Source organism: Pongo pygmaeus, chromosome 6 (genome assembly GCF_028885625.2).
Source record: "Pongo pygmaeus isolate AG05252 chromosome 6, NHGRI_mPonPyg2-v2.0_pri, whole genome shotgun sequence".
Lineage (NCBI taxonomy): Eukaryota > Metazoa > Chordata > Mammalia > Primates > Hominidae > Pongo > Pongo pygmaeus.
Window position 1 is genome coordinate 6,655,593 of NC_072379.2, and position 24,970 is coordinate 6,680,562.

Below are 24,970 nucleotides of genomic sequence, written 5' to 3' on the forward strand. Positions count from 1 at the left end.
AGAAAGTCAGGAGGGGCAAATATGATTACTGTATGTGTACCAAGCTCCGGCTGTGAGCTTTGCCAACAGCGGCTCATTTAAACCGCACAGAAATCCCCGGCAGTTTACCTATGTAACTGGAGGCAGTGAGGCTCACGTGAAGTCCGGGGCCAGGGAGTACAAGTGAGCGAGCCAAGCCTCAACACATGCCTGGGCCCAAAGCATGTGCTTTTCTTACTTAGGGTTCCCATACATCACTATGATCTCCATTAAAACCACTTCTCCACCTGCTCTTCTCTTAGCCAGAGCGTGAGGAAGCAGGCAAACTTCTTCAGACAAAGTTTCTTTGTGATTGAACTGGACAGGGGAATAGATTGGTCTCTGTTAAGGAGCCAATGGACAGAAGCCTTTTATTATTTTTAAATTTTCATTTTTACTAGTTTTTTAAATGAGATGTGGTCTTGCTGTGTTGCCCAGGCTGGTCTGAAACTCCTGGCCTTAAGTGATCCTCCTGCCTTAGTCTCCCAAAGTGCTGTGATTGTAGGCATGAGCCACCAGGCCTGGCTGGAAAGCAGCTTTTCCTATCATATCAGTTACTGGGCAAATCTCTGAACTTTATTTGTGTGTTTCACAAATAAACACCTCAATAAAAATATTAATTACCTGGTAACCTTTATTCGGGAAGTGAAAGTAACTGAAACAGTGCTTCATAAGGCGTGGCATACAAGGCCTTGGTTTCCAATGCCGGCGAGGATGAGGCCCAGTCCCACACTCCCTCGCAGGCACCCTTGCTAAGATGTCCTCCTGGGTGACCAAAACGGTGGTAACAACATAGCCAAAGTTACTTTTACTTGGGTAGGATGACTGCAGAAGGCATCGCTACGCAGAGCTTCCAGACCTTTCCATGCGTTGTGCTCTCCAGAGGATGCGCCAGGTGTGTCGGATTTGCATGCACAAAGACAGGTGTGCGCCCCACCCACCCTGGGCTGGGCAGCAAGAGGTCTGCTCACCTACTGCAGACTTCCCAGCCTCCTTCCACACTCAGAATCTTCAAGGAGGATGAAAAGAGACCACAGAAACTGAAGCAAGACTAGGATGCTGCAAAGAAAGATGCTCTGATACACAAAAGCCAAAACATAAAGCAAGGAGGGAAAAGTAAAATGAGGGAGACAGACAGGAAGTTAAACTGTGCAGTTACACTGCCGATTTAGAAAGATGTTAAGACACACACTAGATACAAATGAAACCCATCCTGCTCCCTTCCTCCAGAAGACATTGTAATGCAGAAAGCAAAAATACTACATCCTTCTTGTACTCAGCACGGTTAGTATTCAACACTTTAATATTTATGGTGTATCACATAAAAAACAAAGTCATATACTTTTGCATTAATCAAAAAAATAGCAAATCCATATAATGGCAAAATCAGGAAAAAAATTCTAGTATTTCCACAAAATACATAATGTCTTGCAGATGATTATGTGGACTTTAAATGTCTGCAGCCCTACAGAGCTTTTGTTGCCAATTGAAAAACAAAAAAATCCCAACACAGGATGTTCAAAAAGCCTCATTCATAAAAAGACAATTTATTCTATGTTTAATATAGTGTTTTTTAGAATGGTAACATAAGTCATGCAACAGCTCTGTAAAACAAAACAAATCAAGAAACTATGATGTCGGCTGTGGGTTAAATAAAAAGAAAGCCACACACACACAAAAGAATGTAAGGAATGGTTAGTGGTGCTGCCAATTAAAAAAAAATTGTAAATCATCTTACCACCCAAAAGTGATATGGAAAACTGTTTGAATCTGAGCATGGACATGGCTGTAGTCATCTTTTGGAATTGTAAGTGAAAGTGATAGGTAACTCCTTGTGTTCCATTTCTCAGAGTAGATTGCTATATCCAAATGATCATGAACACCCCTCCCGTCCCACACTCAGATGGAAAGCAGCCAGAAACCCTGCCACTGGATTCTTCAGCACCCTTGGGACAGTCTCCAACTGACACTTCCCAGCAGGGGAGGAGGGCAGGCACCTTTGGTGACTCTTCAGTGAGACTCCATCGACATTCAGAATCTTAAAATGTTGGTAATGAAAACCGTGGACCTCCAAGTCATCCTTACCAACCTTAAATGTAGTGTTTGTGACATCCAACGAAGGACTTCCACGTCACGTGGGAATAAATTTGAACAGATACATCCAATTGAACATAGTGTCTCAGATTTCAAACAAATACAGCTCATCTTTTGCCAAAAAATAAATATAGTGGAATGCAAGTTTGAGGGATGGAAGAATATATAATCTACCAACTGTCAAGGAGTACAATTTCATTGCAGACACAAAGACTCAACAGTTTCAAAGAATTTTTTTAAAATAAAAAAAAAAGTTTGCACTTATTCCTCACAAAATCTTCACTTTTGGAACTATCCCAATTGAAGCTACACACTGAATTTATTAATACAGCATTAAGTTTCTTTGTGTAAAAAAATCTTTGTACACAGTAATAAAAAAAGATAAGGCAAGATGCATTAAACAGAAACCTTCTGGCTCTTTTCCTCTGCGTTTTTACAGAGCCACTGATGACTATCTGCAACAAAAGAGTTAAGTTTCTGATTTTCCGTATCAAGCATCTTATGCCTTTGCTGTGGTAAGAATTCTGTCCGAGCACCCTGAAGGACAGATGCTGGTGATGGTCTTTGGCACTTATGCTGGCAAACTGAGCTTCTTTCCCTTGAGTACTAGAATTTCAAAGAGAAGAAAAGAAAACAAAAGGTTACTGATATTGACAAACTTAGCTTCCTTCTTCCCATTCCTAGAAGTCTCCCACACACACGATTCTACATAGTAAGGTATAGGAAATTAGCAATTGTATTTTAAAAATACAAATTTGATCGAAAGTGCCACTAAATTCATAGTGGCTTTTTGTTATTATGACTTTCACCCCAATCAATATATAGTAAAATATAGCTTATGTAGGGAGGCCTATGAAATTCTGGGTACTAAAACATAAAGGCCGGGTGCAGTGGCTCATGCCTCTAATCCCAGTACTTTGGCAGGCCAGGGTGGGAGGATCCCTTGAAGCCAGGAGTTCAAGACCAGCCTGGGCAAAAAAAGTGAGAGTGACCCCATCTCTATAAAAAAATTTTTTTTAAAAGAACCAGGTGTGGTGGCATGCACCTGTAGTCCCAGCTACTCAGGAGGATGAGTAGGGAGGATCACTTCTTGAGCCCAGGAGTTTGGGACTGCAGTGAGGAAGGAGCACACCACTGCATTCTTGCAGCCTGAGTAACAGAGTAAGACCCTGTCTCTTTAAAAAGAAAAAAAAAAAAAAACCCCACAAAGGATGGCTGGGTGAGGTAGCTCACACCTATACTCCCAGCACTGTGGGAGGCAGAGGTGGGCGGATCTCCTGAGGTCAGGAGTTCAAGACCAGCCTGGCCAACATGGCGAAACACCATCTCTAATAAAAATACAAAAATTAGGCTGGACACAGTGGCTCACGCCTGTAATCCCAGCACTTGGGGAGGCTGAGGCAGGCGGATCACCTGAGGTTGGGAGTTCAAGACCAGCCTGACCAACATAGAGAAACTCCATCTCTACTAAAAATACAAAAATTAGCTGGGCGTGGTGGTGCATGCCTGTAGTCCCAGCTACTCAGGAGGCTGAGGCAGGAGAATCGCTTGAACACGGGAGGTGGAGGTTGCAGTGAGCCAAGATTGCACCATTGCACTCCAGCCTGGGCAACAAGAGCAAAACTCTGTCTCAAAAAAAAAAAAAAAAAAAAAAAAAAAAAAAAAAGGCTAGGTGTGGTGGCTCACGCCTGTAATCCCAGTACTTTGGGAGGTTGAGGTGTGCGGATCACGAGGTTGGGAGTTCAAGACCAGCCTGGCCAACATGGTGAAACCCCGTCTCTACTAAAAATACAAAAATTAGCCAGGCGTGGTGGTGCACACCTGTAATCCCAGTTACTAGGGTGGTCAAGGCAGGAGAATCACTTGAAGCTGCAAGGTGGAGGTTGCAGTGAGCCAAGATTGTGCCACTGCACTCCAGCCTGGGTGACAGAGCGAGACTCCATCTCAAAACAAAACAAAACAAAATTAGCCAGGCGTGGTAGTGCGCGACTGTAATCTCAGCTACTCGGGAGGCTGAGACAGCAGAATCGCTTGAACTTGGGAGGCAGAGGTTGCAGTGAGCTGAGAGCAAGCCACTGCATTCTAGTCTGGGCGAGAGAGACTCGCTCTCAAAAAAAAACAAAAAGAAAGAGATAAGACATATATGCTCTTTTTTTTGTTTTTGAGACAGAGTTTTGCTCTTGTTCCCCAGGCTGGAGTGCAATGGCGTGATATCAGCTCACTGCAACCTCTGCCTCCCGGGTTCAAGAGATTTTCCTGCCTCAGCCCCCCAAGTAGCTGGGATTACAGGCATGTGCCACCACACCCGGCTAATTTTGTATTTTTAGTAGAGATGGGGTTTCGCCATGTGAGTCAGGCTAGTCTCGAACTCCTGACCTCAGACAATCCACCCATCTCGGCCTCCCAAAGTGCTGAGATTACAGGTGTCAGCCATCGCACCCGACTTATATATGCTTTTTACCTAGCAATTCCACCATTAGGAATTTTATTGTATAGCTGGATTTTTAGCCTGGGATCTGTGGTTGGGTTTCAGGGGCTCCTGAACCCCTCAAAACTATATGCATGCATTTGGGTGCATATGCATAAATATCCTTTTTTTTTTTTTTTTTTTTTGAGAGACAGTCTCGCTCTGTCACCCAGGCTGGAGTGCAGTGGCGCAATCTGGGCTCACTGCAAGCTCCACCTCCCAGGTTCACAGCATTCTCCTGCCTCAGCCTCCCGAGTAACTGGGACTACAGGCGCCCGCCACCACGCCTGGCTAATTTTTTTTTGTATTTTTAGTAGAGACGGGGTTTCACGTGTTAGCCAGGATGGTCTCGATCTCCTGACCTCATGATCCGCCCGCCTCGGCCTCCCAAAGTGCTCGATTACCGGCGTGAGCCACTGCACCTGGCATAAATATGTTTTTTTTTTTTTTCTGAACAAGGATGATAGCTTTCATCAAATTTTTGTAAAGTTCACATGTCCTAGGTTCATACAAATGCAAAAATACATATATACAAGGATGCTGATTTAATGACTGGATTTTAACAGCAAACCAGTAACAGCCTGACCACCCATGAATGGGGGCTGGGTAAATAAATTATGGTACATGCACATAATGAAACACTCTGTGGCTACTGAAAATTATGTAGATTTCTAGTGATATGAAAAATGTGAGTGGGATAAAAGCAGTGTACAGAACAGCATGTACAGTTTAAGTCATGTGTCTGTGTATGCATAGAGAGGTATCTGGTGTTAATGTTTACTGAAACACCAGAAGAATCTTTTACAATGAAAATGTGTCACTTTAGGAAAAGCTATTGCAAAAGAAAAAGGGTTCTTATATTTAAAAAGACAACATCCTGATCCAGAATGTTATTGGCCAATCACGAAAGTGTTTCTCTGGAGCCAGTTTATGAGAAAGTGCCAGGTTAGAAGAGTGCTGGGCAAGGGCACTCCTAAAAGAATACGTGACTCTAGAAAGAACGCAGGTCGCACCCAACATACCTTTTGTAATGTATAAGTAGAAGAAGTCACAGTATAGGATGGTCTGGACTACGCCGGCCACCACAGCAATGAGGTCAAAGAAGCCCTCAAAGTAGAAGCGCCAGATCCAGTTGACAAGATACAAAGCACGATAGAGGCCCAGGAAGAACAGGTAGTGGGTGGTGATGGTCTCGGCCTCCCCAGTCTTGCTGATCATAAAGAGCTGCGGAAGGATAGCCACGGACTCCAGGTAGATGGAGAAGGTCCAGAGGATCTGGAAGAGAAATGGCAAGCTTCCATCAGGACCCACTGCCAACCAGGAGCTCAGAGGAAACACTCTTGCTTTCTTTACCACAAAGCAGCTTAAGATGAGTGGGGAGTGGGGCGTGTCGGCCCAAAATAGAACAACAGCTTGGCAACTGCATAACCCAGTGGTCCCCAGTCTTTTTGGCACCAGTGATTGGTTTCATAGAAGACAATTTTTCCACAGACCAGCAGGGTGGATGGTTTCGGGATGATTCAAGCACATTGCAATCATTGTGCACGTTACTTCTGTTATTACTATAATATACAATGAAATAATTATACAACTCATCGTAATGCAGAATTAGTAGAAGCCCTGAGCTTGTTTTCCTGCAACTAGACGGTCCTATCTGGGGGTGATGGGAGACAGTGACAGATCATCAGGCATTAGATTTTCATAAGGAGCATGCAACCTAGATCCCTCACATGCACAGTTCACAATAGGGCTCGTGCTCCTATGTGAATTGAATGCCTCATGCTCCTATGAGAATTGAATGCTGCCAGTTATCTGACAGGAGGTGGAGCTTGGGCAGTAATGTGAGTGATGGGGAGCGGCTGTAAATACAATGAAGCTTCTACTTGCTCACTCACGGCTCATCTCCTCCTGGGTGGCCTGGTTCCTAACAGGCTACGAACCAGTACCAGTCAGTGGCCCAGGGGTTGAGGACTCCTGGCATAAATCACAGAAACTTAAGCAACCTTTAAGAGGCAAGGCAGTGCCAGTGTGACAAGCTGGGTAACCTGGACACCTCTACCTCTTTGAATTTTCATCACCTTGTCTCTCCAGGTTTATTTTTCCCTCTTCAATTTTCTATGAATCTACATACAGACACTTCTCCTGGACAAGCATATCCTGCTCCAGATCTGGGATACCAAATCAACCCTGCTTTCCGCCAGGATTGACAATACTGATAATTGATAAGTTCCTTCCACTTCCTCACTGCTGTTTTTCCTCACTGACTGATCTTGCCAGACAACTGAAATATTTTCACTATTTTTCTTATTCCTTAAGCTTTCTGGTGTGGTTAAATCAAAGGGGTAGAAGTCAGAATTGTAATTATGGAAATTCTCTGCCCAACGTATGACTTTATTCACGATGATGACAGAAGGACTTTCAGAGGGTCCTTGAGTGTTTTAAAAGTCCAGGTGTGGCTGGGTGTGGTGGCTCATGCCTGTAATCCCAGCACTTTGGGAAGCCGAGACAGGTGGATCACCTGAGATCAGGAGTTCAAGACCAGCCTGGAAAACATGGTGAAACCCAGTCTCTACTAAAAATGCAAAAATTAGCCAGGCATGATGGTGGGTGCCTGTAATCCCAGCTACTCGGGAGGCTGAGGCAGGAGAATCGCTTGAACCCAGGAGGCGGAGGTTGCAGTGAGCCGAGATCATGCCACTGCACTCCACCCTGGGTGACAGCGAGACTCTGTCTCAAAAAAAAAAGAAAAGTCCAGGCGCTCCCAGCACCCATCAGACACCCAGGGTAGCACAGTGACTTGATCGGCCCCAGGATGTGGAGCAGCACCGTTTGCCTGTTCAGCAGGGAAAGAAGAGGCACTCGGGAGCAGATCAGCTCACTGCACAGTACTAGGGGCACCACAAACCACCTTTCCTAAAGGCAAGAGGTGCACAGTGCTGCTAAGCAGGGTCACAGACATGACATCAGTGCACATCTGTACATGAAAAGGAAACAAAATGTGGGCTACAAGAGGGAGACCTTGTTCTTCCCACACTGGGACAGGCAGGGCTCTGTGTTTGGTACCACAGAAGTCAAGATAATGAAATACAGTTTCAAGTTTCTATTTCAAATGAATCAGACAGTAAGCTGTCAGCAGACACCTAAATATGTGGGTGCTTAATTCTCATCTACGATTTTTTACACCAGTCATGAACATTGCACTAGAGTTTGCCAAATCAGAAAATAAAACAAAAAACCCCATGAAAACCTACACGATCTGCAAACATGCAAATAGGTCCATTCTAGATAACCAGACATGACCACTAAATTAACTTTTTTTCTTTAGATGGAGTCTCGCTCTGTTGCCAAGGCTGGAGTGCAGTGGCTCGATCTCGGCTCACTGCAACCTCTGCCTCCAGGTTTAAGTGGTTCTCCTGCCTCAGCCTCCTGGGTAGCTGGGATTACAGGTGTGCGACACTACACCCAGCTAATTTTTGTATTTCTTTCTTTCTTTCTTTCGTTTTTTTTTTTTTTTTTAGACAGAGTCTCGCTCTGTTGCCCAGGCTGGAGTGCAGTGGCGCGATCTTGGCTCACTGCAACCTCTGCCTCCTGGGTTCACGCCATTCTCCTGCCTCAGCCTCCCAAGTAGCTGGGACTACAGGAGCCCGCCACCATGCCTGGCTAATTTTTTGTATTTTTAGTAGAGACAGGGTTTCACAGTGTTAGCTGGATGGTCTCAATCCCCTGACTTCGTGTCCCACCCACCTCAGCCTCCCAAAGTGCTGGGATTACAGGCATAAGCCACTGCGCATGGCCAATTTTTGTATTTCTAATAGAGACAGGGTTTCACCATGTTGGCCAGGCTGAATGCCTGAACCTCTGACCTCAAGTGATCCGCCCACCTCGGCCTACCAAAATGCTGATTACAGGTGTGGTGAGCCACCAGGCCCAGCCCTAAATAACCTCTTTTTTTTTTTTTTTGAGACGGAGTCTTGCTCTCTCGCCCAGGCTGGAGTGTAGTGGCACGATCTCAGCTCACTGCAAGCTCCACCTCCCGGGTTCACGCCATTCTCCTGCCTCAGCCTCCCCAGTAGCTGGGACTACAGGTGCCCGCCACCATGCTCGGCTAATTTTTTAATTTTTTAGTAGAGACGGGGTTTCACCATGTTAGCCAGTATGGTCTCGATCTCCTGACCTCGTGATGTGCCCACCTTGGCCTCCCAAAGTGCTGGAATTACAGGCGTGAGTCACCGCGCCCAGCCATAACCTCTTTTTTCTTTTCCCTCGAGACAGTCTTGCTCTGTCACCCAGGCTGGAGTACAATGGCGTGATCTCGGCTCACTGCAGCCTCTGCCTCCTGGGTTCAAGCGATTCTCCTGCCTCAGCCTTCTGAGTAACTTGAGATTACAGGTGCGTGCCACCACACCCAGCTAATTTTTTGTATTTTTAGTAGAGACGGTGTTGCACCATGTTGGCCAGGCTGGTCTCGAACTCCTGACCTCATGATCCACCCAAAGTGGAGGCTGAACTCTGCCTCGGCCTCCCAAAATGCTGGGATTACAGGCATGAGCCACCACGCCTGGCCCTAAGTAACCTTTTAAACTAACCTCAAGAGGAGAGAAATCGTGATTGACTAAAAACGAGAGGCCTCCCACAGGGACCACCAGAAACTCCACTCGGAAGGTATCGTGATTTCCATCGTAGGTTGCCTTAAATTTCAGGTAGATCAGGTACACTGTGGCATAGGAGCAGGCAAGGTAGATAACCTACAAACAAAAGAAAAAACACCAGGTGTCAATACCTTGCCACTGTTCCAGCTCCCCCAGCTTTTTAAATCACCCATGTATTTGGAAAGGCAAGATTTTTTTCCTTAGCTTTTTTTTTGGAATTTTAAAACTTAAATATAGTAAAATTCTCTTTTTTGGAGGTGTTCAGTTCTGAGGCATAACCACCACCAAAATTACGACACAGAATAGTTCCATCATCCCCAAAATTCTGCCATGCTGCCCCTTTGCAGTCAAGCTCCCCCATGCTTCCTTCACCTCCTGCAGTGCAATCACACTTACGTTCTCTGTCCATAGTTTTGCCTTTTCTAGAAAGCCACATAAATGCAGTCATATAGTATGTTGCCTTCTGAGTCCAACTTCAGTTAGCCTAATGCATCTGAGAGTCAACCAAACTTATTGTGTGTATAGCAGGCCTGCCAATAACATCCTTTCGTTGTAACACTGATGAGAAAAGAAACTGGTTCCCGGCTGGGGCCGCCATCCATGGCATTTGCATGTTCTCTCCAGGTCCACGTGGGTTTTCTCCAAGATATAATCTTGGAGAATCTCCCACCAGAGATACTCTGGTTTCCTCTTACATCTCAAAGATGCCAGTTAGGTGAACTGGCATGTGTGAACCGTCCTAGTGTGAGTGGGTGTGGGTGAGCACGCCCTGTGATGGAATGGCATCCTGTGCAGTTGGGGGAAAGTTCGCGCCTTGAACCTGAGCTGCTGGGATAGGCTCTGGCTACCTGGGACCCTGAAATGAAGTAAGTGGGTTGGAAAATGAATACAAACTATGGTAAAATAAAAATTCATAAAGTAGTATACAATAATTATACATATGTACCACAATAAACAATGTAGTACAAAAGCACTCAGTGAGCCTGCTATATTTGTTGTTTTTGAACTTTATGGTAGTAGGAGGTACTCCTTATAATTTTTGCTTTGTAAACATATACTTCTTGATTTAACCCACCACCACTATGACCACCGTCATGCACTGATTCACCAAAAACTGGATAAATAATTATGTTGCTTTTATTAACCTTCCTTAAACGTATAGCTCACGTTGGCTGGGCATGGTGGCTCACGCCTGTAATCCTAGCACTCTGCGAGGCCGAGGCAGGCGGATCATGAGGTCAGGAGATCGAGACCGTCCTGGCTAACATGGTGAAACCCCATCTCTACTAAAAAAATACAAAAAATTAGCCGGGCATGGTGGTGGGTGCCTATAGTCCCAGCTACTCGGGAGGCTGAGGCAGGAGAATGGTGTGAACCCAGGAGGCGGAGCTTGCAGTGAGCTGAGATCTCGCCACTGCACTCCAGCCTGGGTGACAGAGTGACTCTGTCTCAAAAAAAAAAAATAAAAATAAAAATAAATAAATAAATAAATAAAAAATAAATGTATAGCTCACATTTGTTTCGGTTTTTTTTTTTTTTTTTTTTGAGATGGAGTCTCGCTGTCGCCCAGGCTGGAGTGCAGTGGCACAATCTCGGCTCACTGCAACCTCCGCCTCCCGGGTTCAAGTGATTCTCCTGCCTCAGCCTCCCAAGTAGCTGGGATTACAAGCGCTCGCCACCATGCCCAGCTAATTTTTATATTTTTAGTAGAGACGGGGTTTCCATGTTGGTCAGGCTGGTCTCGAACTCTTGACCTCAGGTGATCTGCCTGCCTCAGCCTCCCAAAATGCTCGGATTACAGGCATGAGCCACTGCACCCGACCTGTTTTGGGTCTTTATTTAAAAGTCTGGTGGTGTTTTTGGGATCGGAAATATGCTGTAGGAACTTAACTCTTACTCATGTCAATTAGCCTATGATAAAACTGGCTTCAGTGTATGTTGTTTCACTTCAAGTCGCAGTGTATGTTGTTTCACTTCAAGAACCTACCAATGACATTAAGTGAGGGCCTAGTGTTAATAATTTGTTCCTTTTTATAGCTGCTTCCATTGGTGGTCCATTGTATGGATGCACCAGTTTGTTTATTCACTCACCAGTTGAAGGACAGGTGGTTTCTAATTTGGAAGGACAGTGGATAAAGCTGCTGTGAACATTTGCGTACAAGTGTTTGTGTGAATGTTAAGTTTTCACTTCTCTTGGGTATGTACTTAGGGGTGGGACTGCTGGGTCATATGTTAAGTGTAACTTTTTTTTGTTTTTGAGACGGAGCCTCGCTCTGTCACCAGGCTGGAGTGCAGTGGAGCAATCTCGGCTCACTGCAACCTCCGCTTCCTGGGTTCAAGCAATTCTCCTGCCTCAGCCTCCCCAGTAGCTGAGATTACAGGCGCATGCTGCCACACCCAGCTAATTTTTAGTAGAGATGGGGTTTCACCATGTTGGCCAGGATGGTCTGGATCTCCTCACACATGTATGTGAATAAATACAAAACAAAATCTACATGCATAAACAAGACACACATCCATCTACACGTGCACTGAGCCCCCTCAGCACATCTAGCCAAGGCTCACAGCAGAGAGGCCCCTCACCAGGACCTAGCCTGTGGCCAGCTCAACATTAATAAAAACTTGATGGGCGTTATTTCCACTAAGGCCTTAGCAGCAGTTGGAGAACAGCTGCTTCTCTCCTCTCACCAGCACGTAGAAATTAAAGTAAAAAGACACGAGCACCTTGGGTCTCACGCCAGACTTTCAGGACATTGTGCTTAGAAACTACAACCAAGCAAGCATGGATTCCTCTGAAACCTGGGCATCCTGAGCGGGAGAGAGGATTCTTGCTCACACACCTCTAATGCCTGCAGTTTTAACTTGCCTAGACAAGTGGGGACCTAACCATTTTTAAGTAAGCTCATTATTTCCTGAATACTAGGTTCCCATCATTTGGTAATGAAGAATCCATTATAAGTGACTCAAATTTGCTTTTTAGTAAAGACCAGACTCGCATACTGCTTTGTCTCCTTTCAACAGTGCTTTTGAAAATGCTCTTGAACACAAACTGTTGGGGGGAGGCTGTTTAGGTGCCATACCAATAGGATTCAGTTGAAATATTACTTCCTTGGGTGTGCTAATAACCAAATGGCCTAGAATACTGCCTGGTGCACAGCTGCTCAGTATTTGTAGAACAAAGGAAAGAAAGAAAGAAATCAGACTCCTATTACACATCCTGAGAGCCCCTGTTCTTTTTTTTTTTTTCAGACAGGATCCTGCTCTGTCACCCAGGCTGCCAGGCTGGAGTGCAGTGGTGCAATTATGGCTCACTGCAGCTTCAACCTCCAGGGCTCAAGCGATCCTACCACCTCACCCGCCTGAGGAGTTGGGACTACAGGAGTATGCCACCATGCCTGGCTAATTTTGTATTTTATTTTATTTTTTTTAGAGACAGGGGTCTAACTATGTTGCTCAGGCTGGTCTCAGATTCCTTGGCTCAAGCAATCCACCCACCTTGGCCTCCCAAAGTGCTGGGATTACAGGCGGGGAGCTACTGGGCCTGTTTCATTTTTTTTATATCCACAGGTTCGCAGCTGTTATACTTTTCCTTTGTAGCACCCATCATAAATTGCAGTCATTTGTACTGCCATGATCTGTGTACTCTCCCACACCAGCCTAGAGACTTCTGCTTATCTTCTGCCACATCCTCAGTTTCCAGCTCTGTAGGTGTTCACAAGCATAAATTCAACACTGTGTGAAAGAACTGAAGCTCACGTAGTCCACAACTTCCACCAGTATGGGGTGTGTGCCACCAGTGGTACACAAAGTGTTAGGTGGTGTGCAAACATTTTGTATTTTAATAGTTATACACTTCTTTTAATGTGAATTAGAACAAAATATAAGAAAGACAACAAAGGTGTTACAGATACTAATAATCAGGACAAGTTGAAAGGTTTAAAAAATACGTTACTAAGTAAATGATGGTACAGAGATCATTTAAGCATGGCAAATGTAATAAAAATGACACACACACAACAGTTTAAGAAAAACTGACTCAGTGGAAAAGAAAAAAGGTAGAAGCCTATAGAGAGTTCCTCATACAGCAGCAAAATGAGACACTGCAACTAGGAGTCCTGCTTTCATTCCTTGTTATGTACCAACTTGCTGGATTTCTCTGGGGACTCTGTAATTTCCCACGGCTTGAAAATATAATAGTTACCCCTCTTTCTTACAGAGTTATCAAGAGCTTTAGATTTATCATACTTAAGGAACCTAAAATAAAAAAGTTCTAACTTCAAAGTATTTTAATTAACTACTGTTTTGAAACCAAAAATGTATGCTTACTGATAGCTCGTTTAGTCCAAGTTATATGTACAAGGTGGTCTGAAAGTTTTAAAGTCAAGAACAGCATATTAAGACATTATTTTTGGAGCATTTTAATTAAAAATACACAGCTGACATAAATTAAGTTTCCATAGACCTGTGCACTGTAGATGAAATACATTCCAGTGGATGGCATACCATACCTTCATAGATGTGTTATACAATGAAATAAATGAAGTAAAAAGATCCAGGTAACGAGTTGTGAAGACCAGTGCAAACAGAAGCTGGCTTTTCCCAGAAATACCTAGAGAAACAGAAGGGAAGTATTAGAAGGGCCTGAAGAGCTTTGGGATTCCTGTGGATCACACTGTGCAGGGAGTGCAGACAGGGAAGGAGAGGCGCGTGGGGTCAAGGCCCAGGTCTAGGAATGGCTCTGAATGAACAAGAGCAGCTGTAGTTTTTCTATCCCTTCACATTCCCGAACACGCTCCTTTTGGGAGGCTCTAACAGGCTTTTCTGTCTTAATATAAAGGGCGACCACAGGAAAGGGGCTTCATTATGCCAGGATGTGTATCATTCAAACGAACCTTTTACTTCTCAAATATATCACCTTAGGTAGGAACAAATTTCTCAATAATTCTGCTGTCATTTGGTGTTATAACTTGTCTCTTACATTCAGATTTTTCTTTTTTGTTTTCCCCTGAGACAGGGTCTTCCTCTGCTGCCCAGGCTGGAGTGCAGAGGCACGATCAAGCTCACTGCAGCCTTGACCTCCTGGGCTTCAGCAGTCTTCCCACCTCGGCCTCCAGAGTAGGTGGGACTAGAGGTGTGAACTACCACACCCAGCTAATTTTTAAACAAATTTTTTGTTCACCATGTTGCCCACACTGGTCTTGAACTCCTGGGCCCAGCTTCCCAAAGTGTTGGCATTACAGGTATGAGCCACCTCGCCTGGCCCTTTCTTTGCATGGTTAAACAGTATCTCCATGGTGAGAAATCTTTTGAGAATGGAGATGGAATCTACTGTGATTAAGGGGGATGAGGAGTAGAGTGAGAAGCACCAACTCAGCTAAGAGTTGGGCAGGAACTCCCGCTGGAATAATGGCATCACCTCCCATGGTGACTTCTTTGCTAAGAGCGGCAATTACTTGGATATGTTAAGATTTTTAAAGCTTCCCTCTCAGTTGGGCATAGTGGCTCATGCCTATAATCTCCACATATAGAGGGGCTAAGGCAGGAGAATCGCTTGAGCCCAGGAGTTTGAGACCAGACTCCATCTCTACGAAAAATAAAAAAGTGATAGCCAGGCAAGGTGGCACACACCTGTGGTCCCAGCTACATGGGAGGTTGAGGTGGGAGGATTGCGTGACTCCAGGAGGCTGAGGCTGCAGTGAGCTGTGGTCACATCCCTGCACTCTAGCCTGGGTGACAGAGCGAGACCCTGTCTCAAAAAATAAATTAATTAAAATAAAATAAAGAAATTCCATTGTATTTGTATAAAAATGTTCCTGAATGCTAGGACAACATGAAGGTAGGAACCCACAACTACAGCCGGTTTTCAAAAGCAGCTGTCTTTTTTAAAGCCTTGAAACTGTGTTTCCACCTCCAACCCCCAACCCACCTCTAGAGCACTGCATGGCACAGCCACACTCAGCCAGGAAGGCTAGACATTTATGTGGTGTGCACACAGCTTTTCTGACATCTATATTTGGCCAAATATTTATGTGACAAAGGATGCGAACTATGGGTTTCAGATGCTGGAGACTGAGCAAATGCATTAAAGAAACTGAAGGCTGACTAAATGTCAGAACCCACCCACCCTCATATATACTGCAAACTTCACACCACTACACATTTTAGTAAGTATGAATTTAACAGAAAAGTCACTTCACCCAAATCATTCACAACACTCCTCTGGAACGTGAAAAGCACATTATTTTTCTCTTCTTTTTTTGAGACTGGGTCTCACTCTGTTGCCCAGGCTGGAGTGTGGTGGCACAAGTACAGCCCACTGCACCTTTGACCTCCCTGGGCTGAGGTGATCCTCCCACCTCAGCCTCCTGAGTAGCTGGGACTACAGGTGGGCGTGCCACCACACCTGGCTAATTTTTGTATTACATGTTGTTTTTCAATATTTTATGAACAATCATCTTGCAGCTTGCTGAAACTGAAAACCTGAATGTAAGAATGTTACTTTCTCAGATGAATAACTAGTCTCAGCCTATTCACATACACACCTAAATAGAAATGGAAAAAAATGTTGACGCCACCCTTCCAGATCCATCAATAGAAACCAAAGGGCCAAAGGAGGAGACACGGACAGTGAATCTGCTCTGCTTAGTCTTTTCCCCAGTAACGGATAACTTATTTCTTCCTACAGAGATCAATGTTCCAAAGGGGAAATAACAAGGCTGCTGCTAACCAAGAAAACGGAAGGTTTCAGAGGGGGAAGAAGAAATAACAGGGAGCAGTCAGACCATACCTGGTGTTTGTTGAAGCCTTGAGAAATCAATTTCCAGCTTATTTCCTATATGGTTCTTTCCAATATTTTAAATATAAACATACAGGATACAGATAGGTGAATTTTGTGGGAAAGGGTTTTACTCTAACAGAACTTTGGAAGCCAGGCAGATTTGAAATTGTGTCCTCATTCCCAGCATTCCTATACTGAAAACCAGGGACCATCATATTGTCTTTACCAGCCCCCGTGGGGACCCAGCTCATATCCCACCTCCTCCAGGATGTCATCTCTGAAGATACCCTCCCTCGGGACTGTTGATTCATTCAGCAAGCACATAAGGGGAACTGCTTCATGCCAGCTGGTGCCCTAGCTCCAATTACAGTACTTATAAAAATACACTGTGATGATGTGGTTCCTGCCTCTCCTCTCCCCAAAAACCCCACTCAATACCAAGATCTTTAAAGGCTGGGGTCATGCCTTATTCCATCTTGTATTCCCTGCACGGGACACTGGGCCCTGACACACAGCAGGACTTAGAAAATATTTGCTGAATGAATAAATGGACAAAAGAAAATGGGATTCATTTTATCTTCATGTCATGGGGGCAAATTCTCATTTCGTGGTATTTTGGGAGAACACTTCTGAAGAATGTCCAGGTCATACTGTGTCTCTGTGACTGTAAATAGGGCTCTGCCCTAATTTACTACTAGCTAGAGGGCAAGAGAGCCCCAGGTGCGCCCCAGGTGCGCACAGGGCAGTGTGTGGTTTGCAGCCAGTCCACAGAGTAGCGTCCACGCAGGACAGCCTTGCTGGAAATCTGCGGATGCTAACGTGGTCCCACACTGTTCTCCTCAGCCCAAAATCCTGATTAGGAAGTAGCAGCTTCTTCCTTTAAAACAACAAAACTGTCCTGTCTTCACAGGAAAATGGGAATCCTAGCTGAAGACAGAAGGGGGTGGGGCAAGAATCTCCTGGAGGGGTTGGGAGTAGAATACCTGCTATTAAACCAGAGCAGCTCCTAGTCGGCTTCTCTCCACTTTGAGATCAAAGCATGCTAAGGTTACCAGGTAATAAGCTCTCCCAGAATACTCACTTTTGTAAATGTTTCTGAAACTGATATCCCCTTACCAAATACACCAAACATCCATATTAAGGAGTACAACTTGTTAAATGGAAATCAGTCATTAAACAACATCATTCTTGTCTTATCCTACTGGGCCAGGTTAAATGTCTTTTGTTTTCTGTTTTGTTTTCGAGATGGGGTCTCTCTCTGTGGCCCAGGCTGGAGCACACTGGTGCAATCATAGTTTGCAGCCTTGACCTCCTAGGCTCAAGCAATCTTCCCAATGAGGTATTATATATTACAAAATAGTTAGAAGAGAAGTTTTCGAATGAAGAAATGATAAACACATGAGGTGATGGAAATAACTACCCAGATTAGACTATACAATATACACATGTATTGAAACATCAAATTGTACCCCATAAATAGATCCAATCATAATGTATCAATTAAAAAATTTTAATCCATAACCCCAAATAATGCAAATTAAAACACATAAACCAAAAATAAGACATGAACATTTTAAAATGTGATATTGTCAAATTTCTCCTAGAAAGGCTATGCCAATTTACGTATCTACTAACACCAAATGAAAAGACCCTTTCTTCACATCCTTGCCAACATTTTCCTACCCAGTGGTATGCACTGCTGTTCTTTTTTCTTTGCTTGCCCGCCCCCCGCTTTTTTTTTTTTGAGACAGAACCTCACTCAGTTGCCCAACCCGGGGTATAATGGCATGATCACAGCTCGCTGCAGCCTGGGGCTTAAGTGATTCTCCCTCCTTAGCCTCCTGAGTAGCTAAGACACAGGTACACGCCACCACGCCCAGCTAATTTTTCATTTTTTTGTAGAGACAGGATTTCACTATGTTGCCCAGGCTGGTCTCAAGCTCCTGGCCTCAAGTGATCCTTTAGCTTTGACCTCCCAAAGCGCTGCCACCAAACCTGGCCTGCACTGCTATTTTCATATTCAAATTCCTAACTACTAGCGAGACTAGGCATCCCTTCATGCTTCATTGGTCTTTCGTTATTCTTCAGTGAATTGCCAACTTTGCCCATTTTTCAGCTGGGTTTTTATTTGTAGGAGTACTTTATTATAGATATTAACGTTTTGTCACTTAGGTATATTACAGATTATTTCACTCAGTTTATTGTCTTTAGCTTTGATACTATTCTGAATTAAGAAATCAATTTGGAGAGATGTCATCTTGCTTCCTCACCAGCCTTCCTGGGTGGTCTCCAGGACCGTAGTATGAACATACATGCAGGTCATCTTCTATGTCCATCAGCAAAGTTTAATATTTATTTTTTATTTTTATTTTTTTGAGACAAGAGTTTCACTCTTGTCGCCCAGGCTGGAGTGCAGTGGTACGATCTCGGCTCACTGCAACCTCTGCCTCCTGGGTTCAAGCGATTCTCCTGCCTCAGCCTCCCTAGTGGCTGGGACTACAGGCGCCTGCCACCATGCCCGGGTAACTTTTTTGTAATTTTAGTAGAGATGGGTTTCACCATATTGGCCAAGCTGGTCTTGAACTCCTGACTCAGGTGATCCACCTACCTCGGCCTCCCAAAGTGCTGGAATTACAGGTGTAAGCCACCATGCCCGGCCATCTTTTGTACATTTTCGTATCATTTCAACTACATTGCAGCTTTCTTGAGAATAGAAACTTTTCTCTGTCTGTTTTTTGTTTTTGAAACGGTCTCACTCTGTCACCCAAGCTGAAGTGCAATGGTGTGATCACGGCTCGCTGCAACCTCGACTTCCTGGGCTCCAGTAATCCTCCGCACTCAGCCTTCAGAGTAGCTGGGACCACAGCGCACCACCACGGCTGGCTAATTTTTGTATTTTTCGTAGAGACAGGGTTTCACCATGCTGCCCAAGCTGGTTTTGAACTCCTGTACTCAAGTGATCCACCCATCTTGGTCTCCTAAAGTGCTGGAATTACAGGCATGAGCCACTAAGGCCGGCCAAGAACAAAAACTTTTTGTTTGTTTGTTTGATTTTTTGAGACGGAGTCTCGTTCTGTCACCCAGGTTGGAGTGCAGTGCGCGATCTCGGCTCACTGCAAGCTCCACCTCCCGGGTTCATGCCATTCTCCTGCCTTAGCCTCCCGAGTAGCTGGGACTACAGGCGCCCGCCACCACGCCCGGCTAATTTTTTGTATTTTTAGTAGAGACGGGGTTTCACCGTGTTAGCCAGGATGGTCTCGATCTCCTGCCCTCGTGATCCACCCGCTTTGGCCTCCCAAAGTGCTAGGATTACAGGCGTGAGCCACCATGCCCGGCCGAGAACAAAAACTTTTAACAGCTGCAAGCTGCTGCTCTGAAATGTGTGCCAGTGCCTTGCACATAGTGGGTGGTCAATAAATGAGAGTCATGATTACTCAGAGACTGGCACTCAAAAGAGCACAGGCGAAACAGCTACAGAGGGAGCTGCACATGTGAAGCAAAAACTTCTTAGAGTACTCCACATCTTACCCACTATATCACTCCAAAAATATCAACTGTCCCATATCTGAAATGTATGGACACCATAAGCTCCAGTATGGGGTTTGGTAGGATGAAAAGTTTACAACCTACGTAACAGCTAACAACAATCTAAGCAACAGGGGAAGGAGGGAAGGAGAGAGACTAGAGGGGGAAGGCCCGGGGTCGTGGATCTCAGAAAGACTCCTCTAGCTACAGTAGATACACACTACTGATCACTAGCTACAGTAGATACATACTACTAATAGACACAGCACTACAGTAGATACAGCACTAATAACCATTGGCCTACAGGAAAATTTGAATAGGAAGCCCTTCATCTAAAACCACCACTTGTTCTTCCGAGGTTATGTAGGTCAGTGTTTAGGACAAAAATAAAGTGACAACTTGAGCATACTGTGGATCGAGCAATGATAATTCAGAATAAGAGAAACTCACATTCCATGTTGGCACCCTTCTGTAATGACAATAGCAGATACAGCCACAAGAGAAGGCAGCCTCAAACATGATCAACTCACTGCCCCCACTTTAAAACGGTCCTTAAAGGCAACTGTTCTGGAATCTGACTATGAGGAACACAGAATCTCCAGCTTCCACACGAGTCAGCCTCATCCCTGACCCTTATGGGGTAAAAAGCACCATGGTTCCGAGACTAAAACAGCATTTTCAAAATCCGTGCTAAAATCCTAAAAATGAACCTCGGTATGAGTATTTTCAAAATGAGCAACACAATCTGGATGCACGTTTCTCCTATTCCAGTCATTTGAGAAACTCATATCAAATTCTTACTCTTTCAAAAGACTCTAAACAACTTTTATAATTTAGTATGGAAAAATAAAGCAGGTTGTCAAAGTTAGCATTTAATTCTGAATAAATGATCTGGGTGATTTACTTAAAATCAGGAAAACACACAAACCAGGACAGAAATCATCCTAAGTCTGAGAACAAGAACAATTTAATAATGTCCTGGGAATACTTGGCAAACACACACACACACGAAGTTAACTCATCTATTTCTTTTCCTTCATTAGCATTTTAGCTGAAGTATTTCATATTTTCCTTATATGCTCCTGAATCTCTCAAATGAAAACAGTGAATAGTAAAAAACAAATGGCCAGGCGCAGTGGCTTACGCCTGTAATCCCAGCACTTTGTGAGGCCGAAGCGGGCGGATCATGAGGTCAGGAGACCGACACCAGCCTGGCAAACAGGGTGAAACTCCGTCTCTACTAAAAATACAAAAATTAGCCGAGCGTGGTGGCAAGCGCCTGTAGTCTCAGCTAATCGGGAGGCTGAGGGAGAATTGCTTGAACCCAGGAGGCGGAGGTTGCAGTGAGCCAAGACCGCACCATTGCACTCCAGCCTGGGGCACAAGAGCAAGATTTCATCTCAAAAAAAAAAAAAAAGAAAGAAAAAAAATCATTATTCTGAAGTTGCACAAAATTCTCCCAAATATCTTAGTTTGGATAAAAGTTTAGGACACAGCACACTTCAAGGCTTAATGATTTGCCAGAGGAGGGGATTCTGAAAAACATATGGAAGAAAATGAAGAGACTCACACAAAGATTTTGAAGCAAAACTAAAGATTAAAAGTAACATCGCTAGGCACTGTGGCTCACACCTGTACCCAGCCACTCGGGAGGCTGAGGAGGGAGGATCGCTTGAGCCCAGGAGTTTGGGGCTGTAGTGAGCCGTGACACAGCCATTGCACTCCAGCCTGGGGGACAGAGTGAGACACGGGTCCCACTGTTTAAAAAAAAAAACAAAAAAAAAAACTAACATCATCTGAGTGTAACAAAAAAGGATCTAAACATTGTGGTTTGGTATCAAATGTTTATTTAGGCTCCCTTAGACATTCATTTATCCAATCCTTTGAGTTACTAATTGTGCTTCAATCCTGGCTCTTATTGATTGATTGATTGATTGATTGACTGACGGTTTCGCTCTCCTTGCTCAGGCTGGAGTGCAACGGCGCGATCTCAGCTCACCGCAACCTCCGCCTCCCAGGTTCAAGCAATTCTCCTGCCTCAGCCTACCAAGTAGCTGGGATTACAGGCATGCACCACCACGCCCGGCTAATTTTGTATTTTTAGTAGAGACGGGGTTTCTCCATGTTGAGGCTGGTCTTGAACTCCTGACCTCAGGTGATCCGCCTGCCTCGGCCTCCCAAAGTGCTGTGATTACAGACATGAGCCACCACAGCCGGCCCTCCTAAGGTTATTTTAATGACTACCTGGGATAAGCCATATAAACCACTCGGCTGACTACTTGATATACAGCAAGTGCCTAAACGTCACTTATCCAAATTGCTGCAGTTATTTGCTGTCATTGGAAATCATACAATTGAGCCTCTCAGAACTATGTATCAACTGAGAGATCACCTCCAAGTCAAACACACTGGCACACGGACTTTGTAACACCCATCTTAACTGTTCAAAGGTCTTTTTGGTTTTGCTTACTTCCCGGATCTCAGTTAGGTTCCAAGGAGATAGGCGAGGCCTGCAGACAGCAGAGTCAGAGATGTAAGTGTGACTTTAGACGCCAAAATTTTTAGAAATAAATCAGGTAAATAGAGTCTCTGCCACCCAGATAATTCACGGTCATCTTTTACTGCCTCTGAAAAAATTAAGTTCTTGAGTTCAACAAAAATTATTTTGCCGAGCATCAAAAATAAGTTTAAGGGATTTTTAAGAAAATTAAAGCCTGGGCAACATGGTGAAACCTTGTGTCTACAAAAAATAGCAAAAAAAAAAAAAAAAAGTTAGCCAGGCGTGGTGGTGCACGCATGGAGTCCCAGCTATTCAGGAGTCTGAGGCAGGAGGATTACCTGAGCCAGGGGAGGTAGAGGCTGCAGTGAGCAGTGATCACACACTGCATTCCAGCCTGGATGACAGAGCGAGACCATGCCTCCAGAAAAAAAAAAAAAAGTTAAAAACTCTCAATTATTATACCTTTAAAATTAACGAAATGTAAAAGTCCAAAACTATTATCTGGGAAGGACTGTTTTCACTGCCTCCTAGCAGTGCCTGCATGAAATCTGTACTCCTGAACCGGGAAGCAGCCAGCTTACTGGTGACGTGGAGCGAGGAATTGCAGGAGCCCATAGGAGGCCTCGGCGGTCCCCGGGCGCCGCAGTTTTAAGAGAACCTATTATTAGATGGAGGCACTTACAAATCAGATCGTTTCCCAAAGCAGCATTAATTACGCCAAGAAAATCACTGAAGACCTCCCCGCAAGCCCCTCCCCAGCGGTGTGATCCTGGACCCAAAGGGCTTGGGTGATGCCCACAAAACTCTTAAGGACAGGCCTGACCCGACCCCACTACACCACACCTAGAGCCCGGCCTTGCACCGGCAGGGTGGGGAGCCGGGTGACCTCTCCCTGCGCCCGCCCCACCTCCCGAGCTGGCTGGGCTGCCACGTCAGGCGCAGACGGCCACTGTCCTGCCCATCCTCCTCCCGCCCGTCCCATTGATTCGCGGGTTCCCTGCAACCTCGGGACCCCCACGCGGGATCCCGACCAGAGAAGCGCCCCCATTCAAGCCCAGGGAGGAGCCACGCCTACCGGACCCCCCGCCCCACGCCAACTTTTCAGACAGAGCAGGGCCCCGCGCAGCCGGGTGCACCCGGACAGCTCAAGTTCACGCGGGGATCGAGTGCAGAGCGGGGCTCGGCGCTGCGACACCCGGCCCGGAGCCCACCCCGAGGGCCCGCAGGCCGCTGTCCCCCGGGTCCGGACACCCGTTAGGCCGGCCGAGGGGGTGTGTCGGGCCGGCGCAGGCCCCGTGGGCCGTGGGGTGGCCGAGGTCGGCCGGTCCCCTGCGAGACCCGGCCCCCGCGCCCGAGCCTCTCCGGGCCTTCCCCCGCCGCTCACCCGCGCAGGAGCGCGTCTTCCAGATCTTCAGCAGCAGGATGACGATGGCCGCCAAGTGGGACAGGTCCCCAGTCAGCCGGAAGATGTTCATGGCGGCGGCGGCGGTCGGCGCAGCGCGGCGGCCCCGGGGCTGGGCGGCTCAGGCAGCGGCAGCCCCTGAGAGGAAGCGGCGAAGATGGCGAGAGCGCCCGCGACGTGGCCAGGGACGTGGCCGAACTGCCGGCGCGCGCGCGCGCAGGGCAGCCTGGGAGAGCGGGGCCAGGCCCCGCCCCTTCTCCGCCCCTTAAAGGGAGCGCGCCCCAGCGCAGGCTCAGCAGTGCCCCTCGCAGGGACTCCCTTGTAAGAAGACCCCGGACTCTGCCAAATTTTCCCTGCCGGGTTTCCGGCTTCTCCTCGGGTGCCAGCAGTTTCCTTTACTTTTTTGAAATAACACTCCCTGGGGATTTTTTTTTCCTCCCACATATCAAAAGAGCTCTACAGGCCTATTGTACGAAAAAGTGTAAGAGAAGGCCGGGTGCGGTGGCTCATGCCTGGAATCCCAGCATTTTGAGAGGCCGAAGCAGGAGGATCCTTTGAGCCCAGGAGTTCGAGACCAGCCTGGGCAACCTAATGAGACTTCCTCCACCCCCCGTCTCTACAAAAATTTTTTAAAAAATTAGCCGGGCCTGATGGTGCGTGCCTGTAGTACCAGCTATTTTAAAGGCTAAGGCAGGAGGATTGCTTGAGCTCAGGACATCGAGGCTGCAGTGAACCATGATTGTACCACTGCACTCCCGCCTGGACGAGTGAGTGAGACCCTGTCCCAAACAAAACAAAACAAAAAAAGTACAGAGGAAAAAAATTGATTTCTGATTGCCTCACTCAAGATAAGGTCAACATTGAAGGTGGAGGTGGAAGATGCAGTTTAGGTAGGGGTCTAAAGATTTTACCATTCTGGGGACTGTCTTTAAGAAAGAGAATGCAAAATTAGGTAGAAAAGTGAATGTCTGACCGGGCGCGGTGGCTCATCCCTGTAATCCCAGCACTTAAGGAGTACGAGGCGGGAGGATCACGAGGTCAAGAGATCGAGAGCATCCTGGCCAACATGGTGAAACTCCCTCTCTGCTGAAAATACAAAAATTAGCCGGGCGTGGTGGCACGCACCTGTAATCCCAGCTACTCGGGAGGCCGAGGCAGGGAGAATCGCTTGAACCTGGGAGGCGAAGGTTGCAGTGAGCTGAGATCGTGCCACTGCACTCCAGCCTGGCGACAGAGCAAGACTCCATCTCAAAAAAAAAAAAAAAAAAAACATAAAAGATGAAAAAGAAAAGTGAATATTTCTACGGGATGGGGACGTCACAAGAAATTGCCAACAAAACAAAGCTGACAAACAGGATCTGCTACATAATTTGCGGGACGGAGTGCAGAACAAAAACGCACAGTTCCCAGTTCAAAAAGCAGGGCGTGGGCGAAGACCTGGTGCGGTGGCTCATGCCTGTAGTCCCAACACTTTGGGAGGCCGAGGAGGGAGGATCACTTAAGCTCAGGAGTTCAAAACCAGCCTGGCCAATACGGC

General features: G+C 45.9%; 1 protein-coding gene across 2 annotated transcripts; it reads right to left on the minus strand.

Moving 5' to 3' along the window:
- Window positions 1–634: 634 nt before the first annotated feature.
- KDELR2 (KDEL endoplasmic reticulum protein retention receptor 2) lies at window positions 635–23,688 on the minus strand. Of its 2 annotated transcripts, XM_054496168.2 has the most exons (5): window positions 23,416–23,688; window positions 13,737–13,837; window positions 9,166–9,324; window positions 5,602–5,854; window positions 635–2,718 (listed from the first exon to the last, which is right to left on the minus strand). In XM_054496168.2, exons 1-5 carry the CDS (start codon window positions 23,504–23,506, stop codon window positions 2,684–2,686), a joined length of 639 nt encoding a protein of 212 aa, XP_054352143.1. In that variant the 5' UTR covers window positions 23,507–23,688; the 3' UTR covers window positions 635–2,683. The 2 variants fall into 2 exon arrangements, with proteins under 2 accessions (XP_054352143.1, XP_054352144.1); XM_054496169.2 differs by lacking the exon at window positions 5,602–5,854 and having other exon boundaries at window positions 2,509–2,718; window positions 23,416–23,644.
- Window positions 23,689–24,970: the final 1,282 nt, after the last annotated feature.

Excerpts from the sequence above, each read along its gene's own strand:
- KDELR2 (XM_054496168.2), bottom strand. The coding sequence starts at position 23,506 with ATGAACATCTTCCGGCTGACTGGGGACCTGTCCCACTTGGCGGCCATC. Across the intron at positions 13,838-23,415 it reads GAAGACGCGCTCCTGCGCGG|GTATTTCTGGGAAAAGCCAG; the intron begins GTGAGCGGCGGG and ends CTGTTTCTCTAG. Across the intron at positions 9,325-13,736 it reads TGTATAACACATCTATGAAG|GTTATCTACCTTGCCTGCTC; the intron begins GTATGGTATGCC and ends TTTTGTTTGTAG.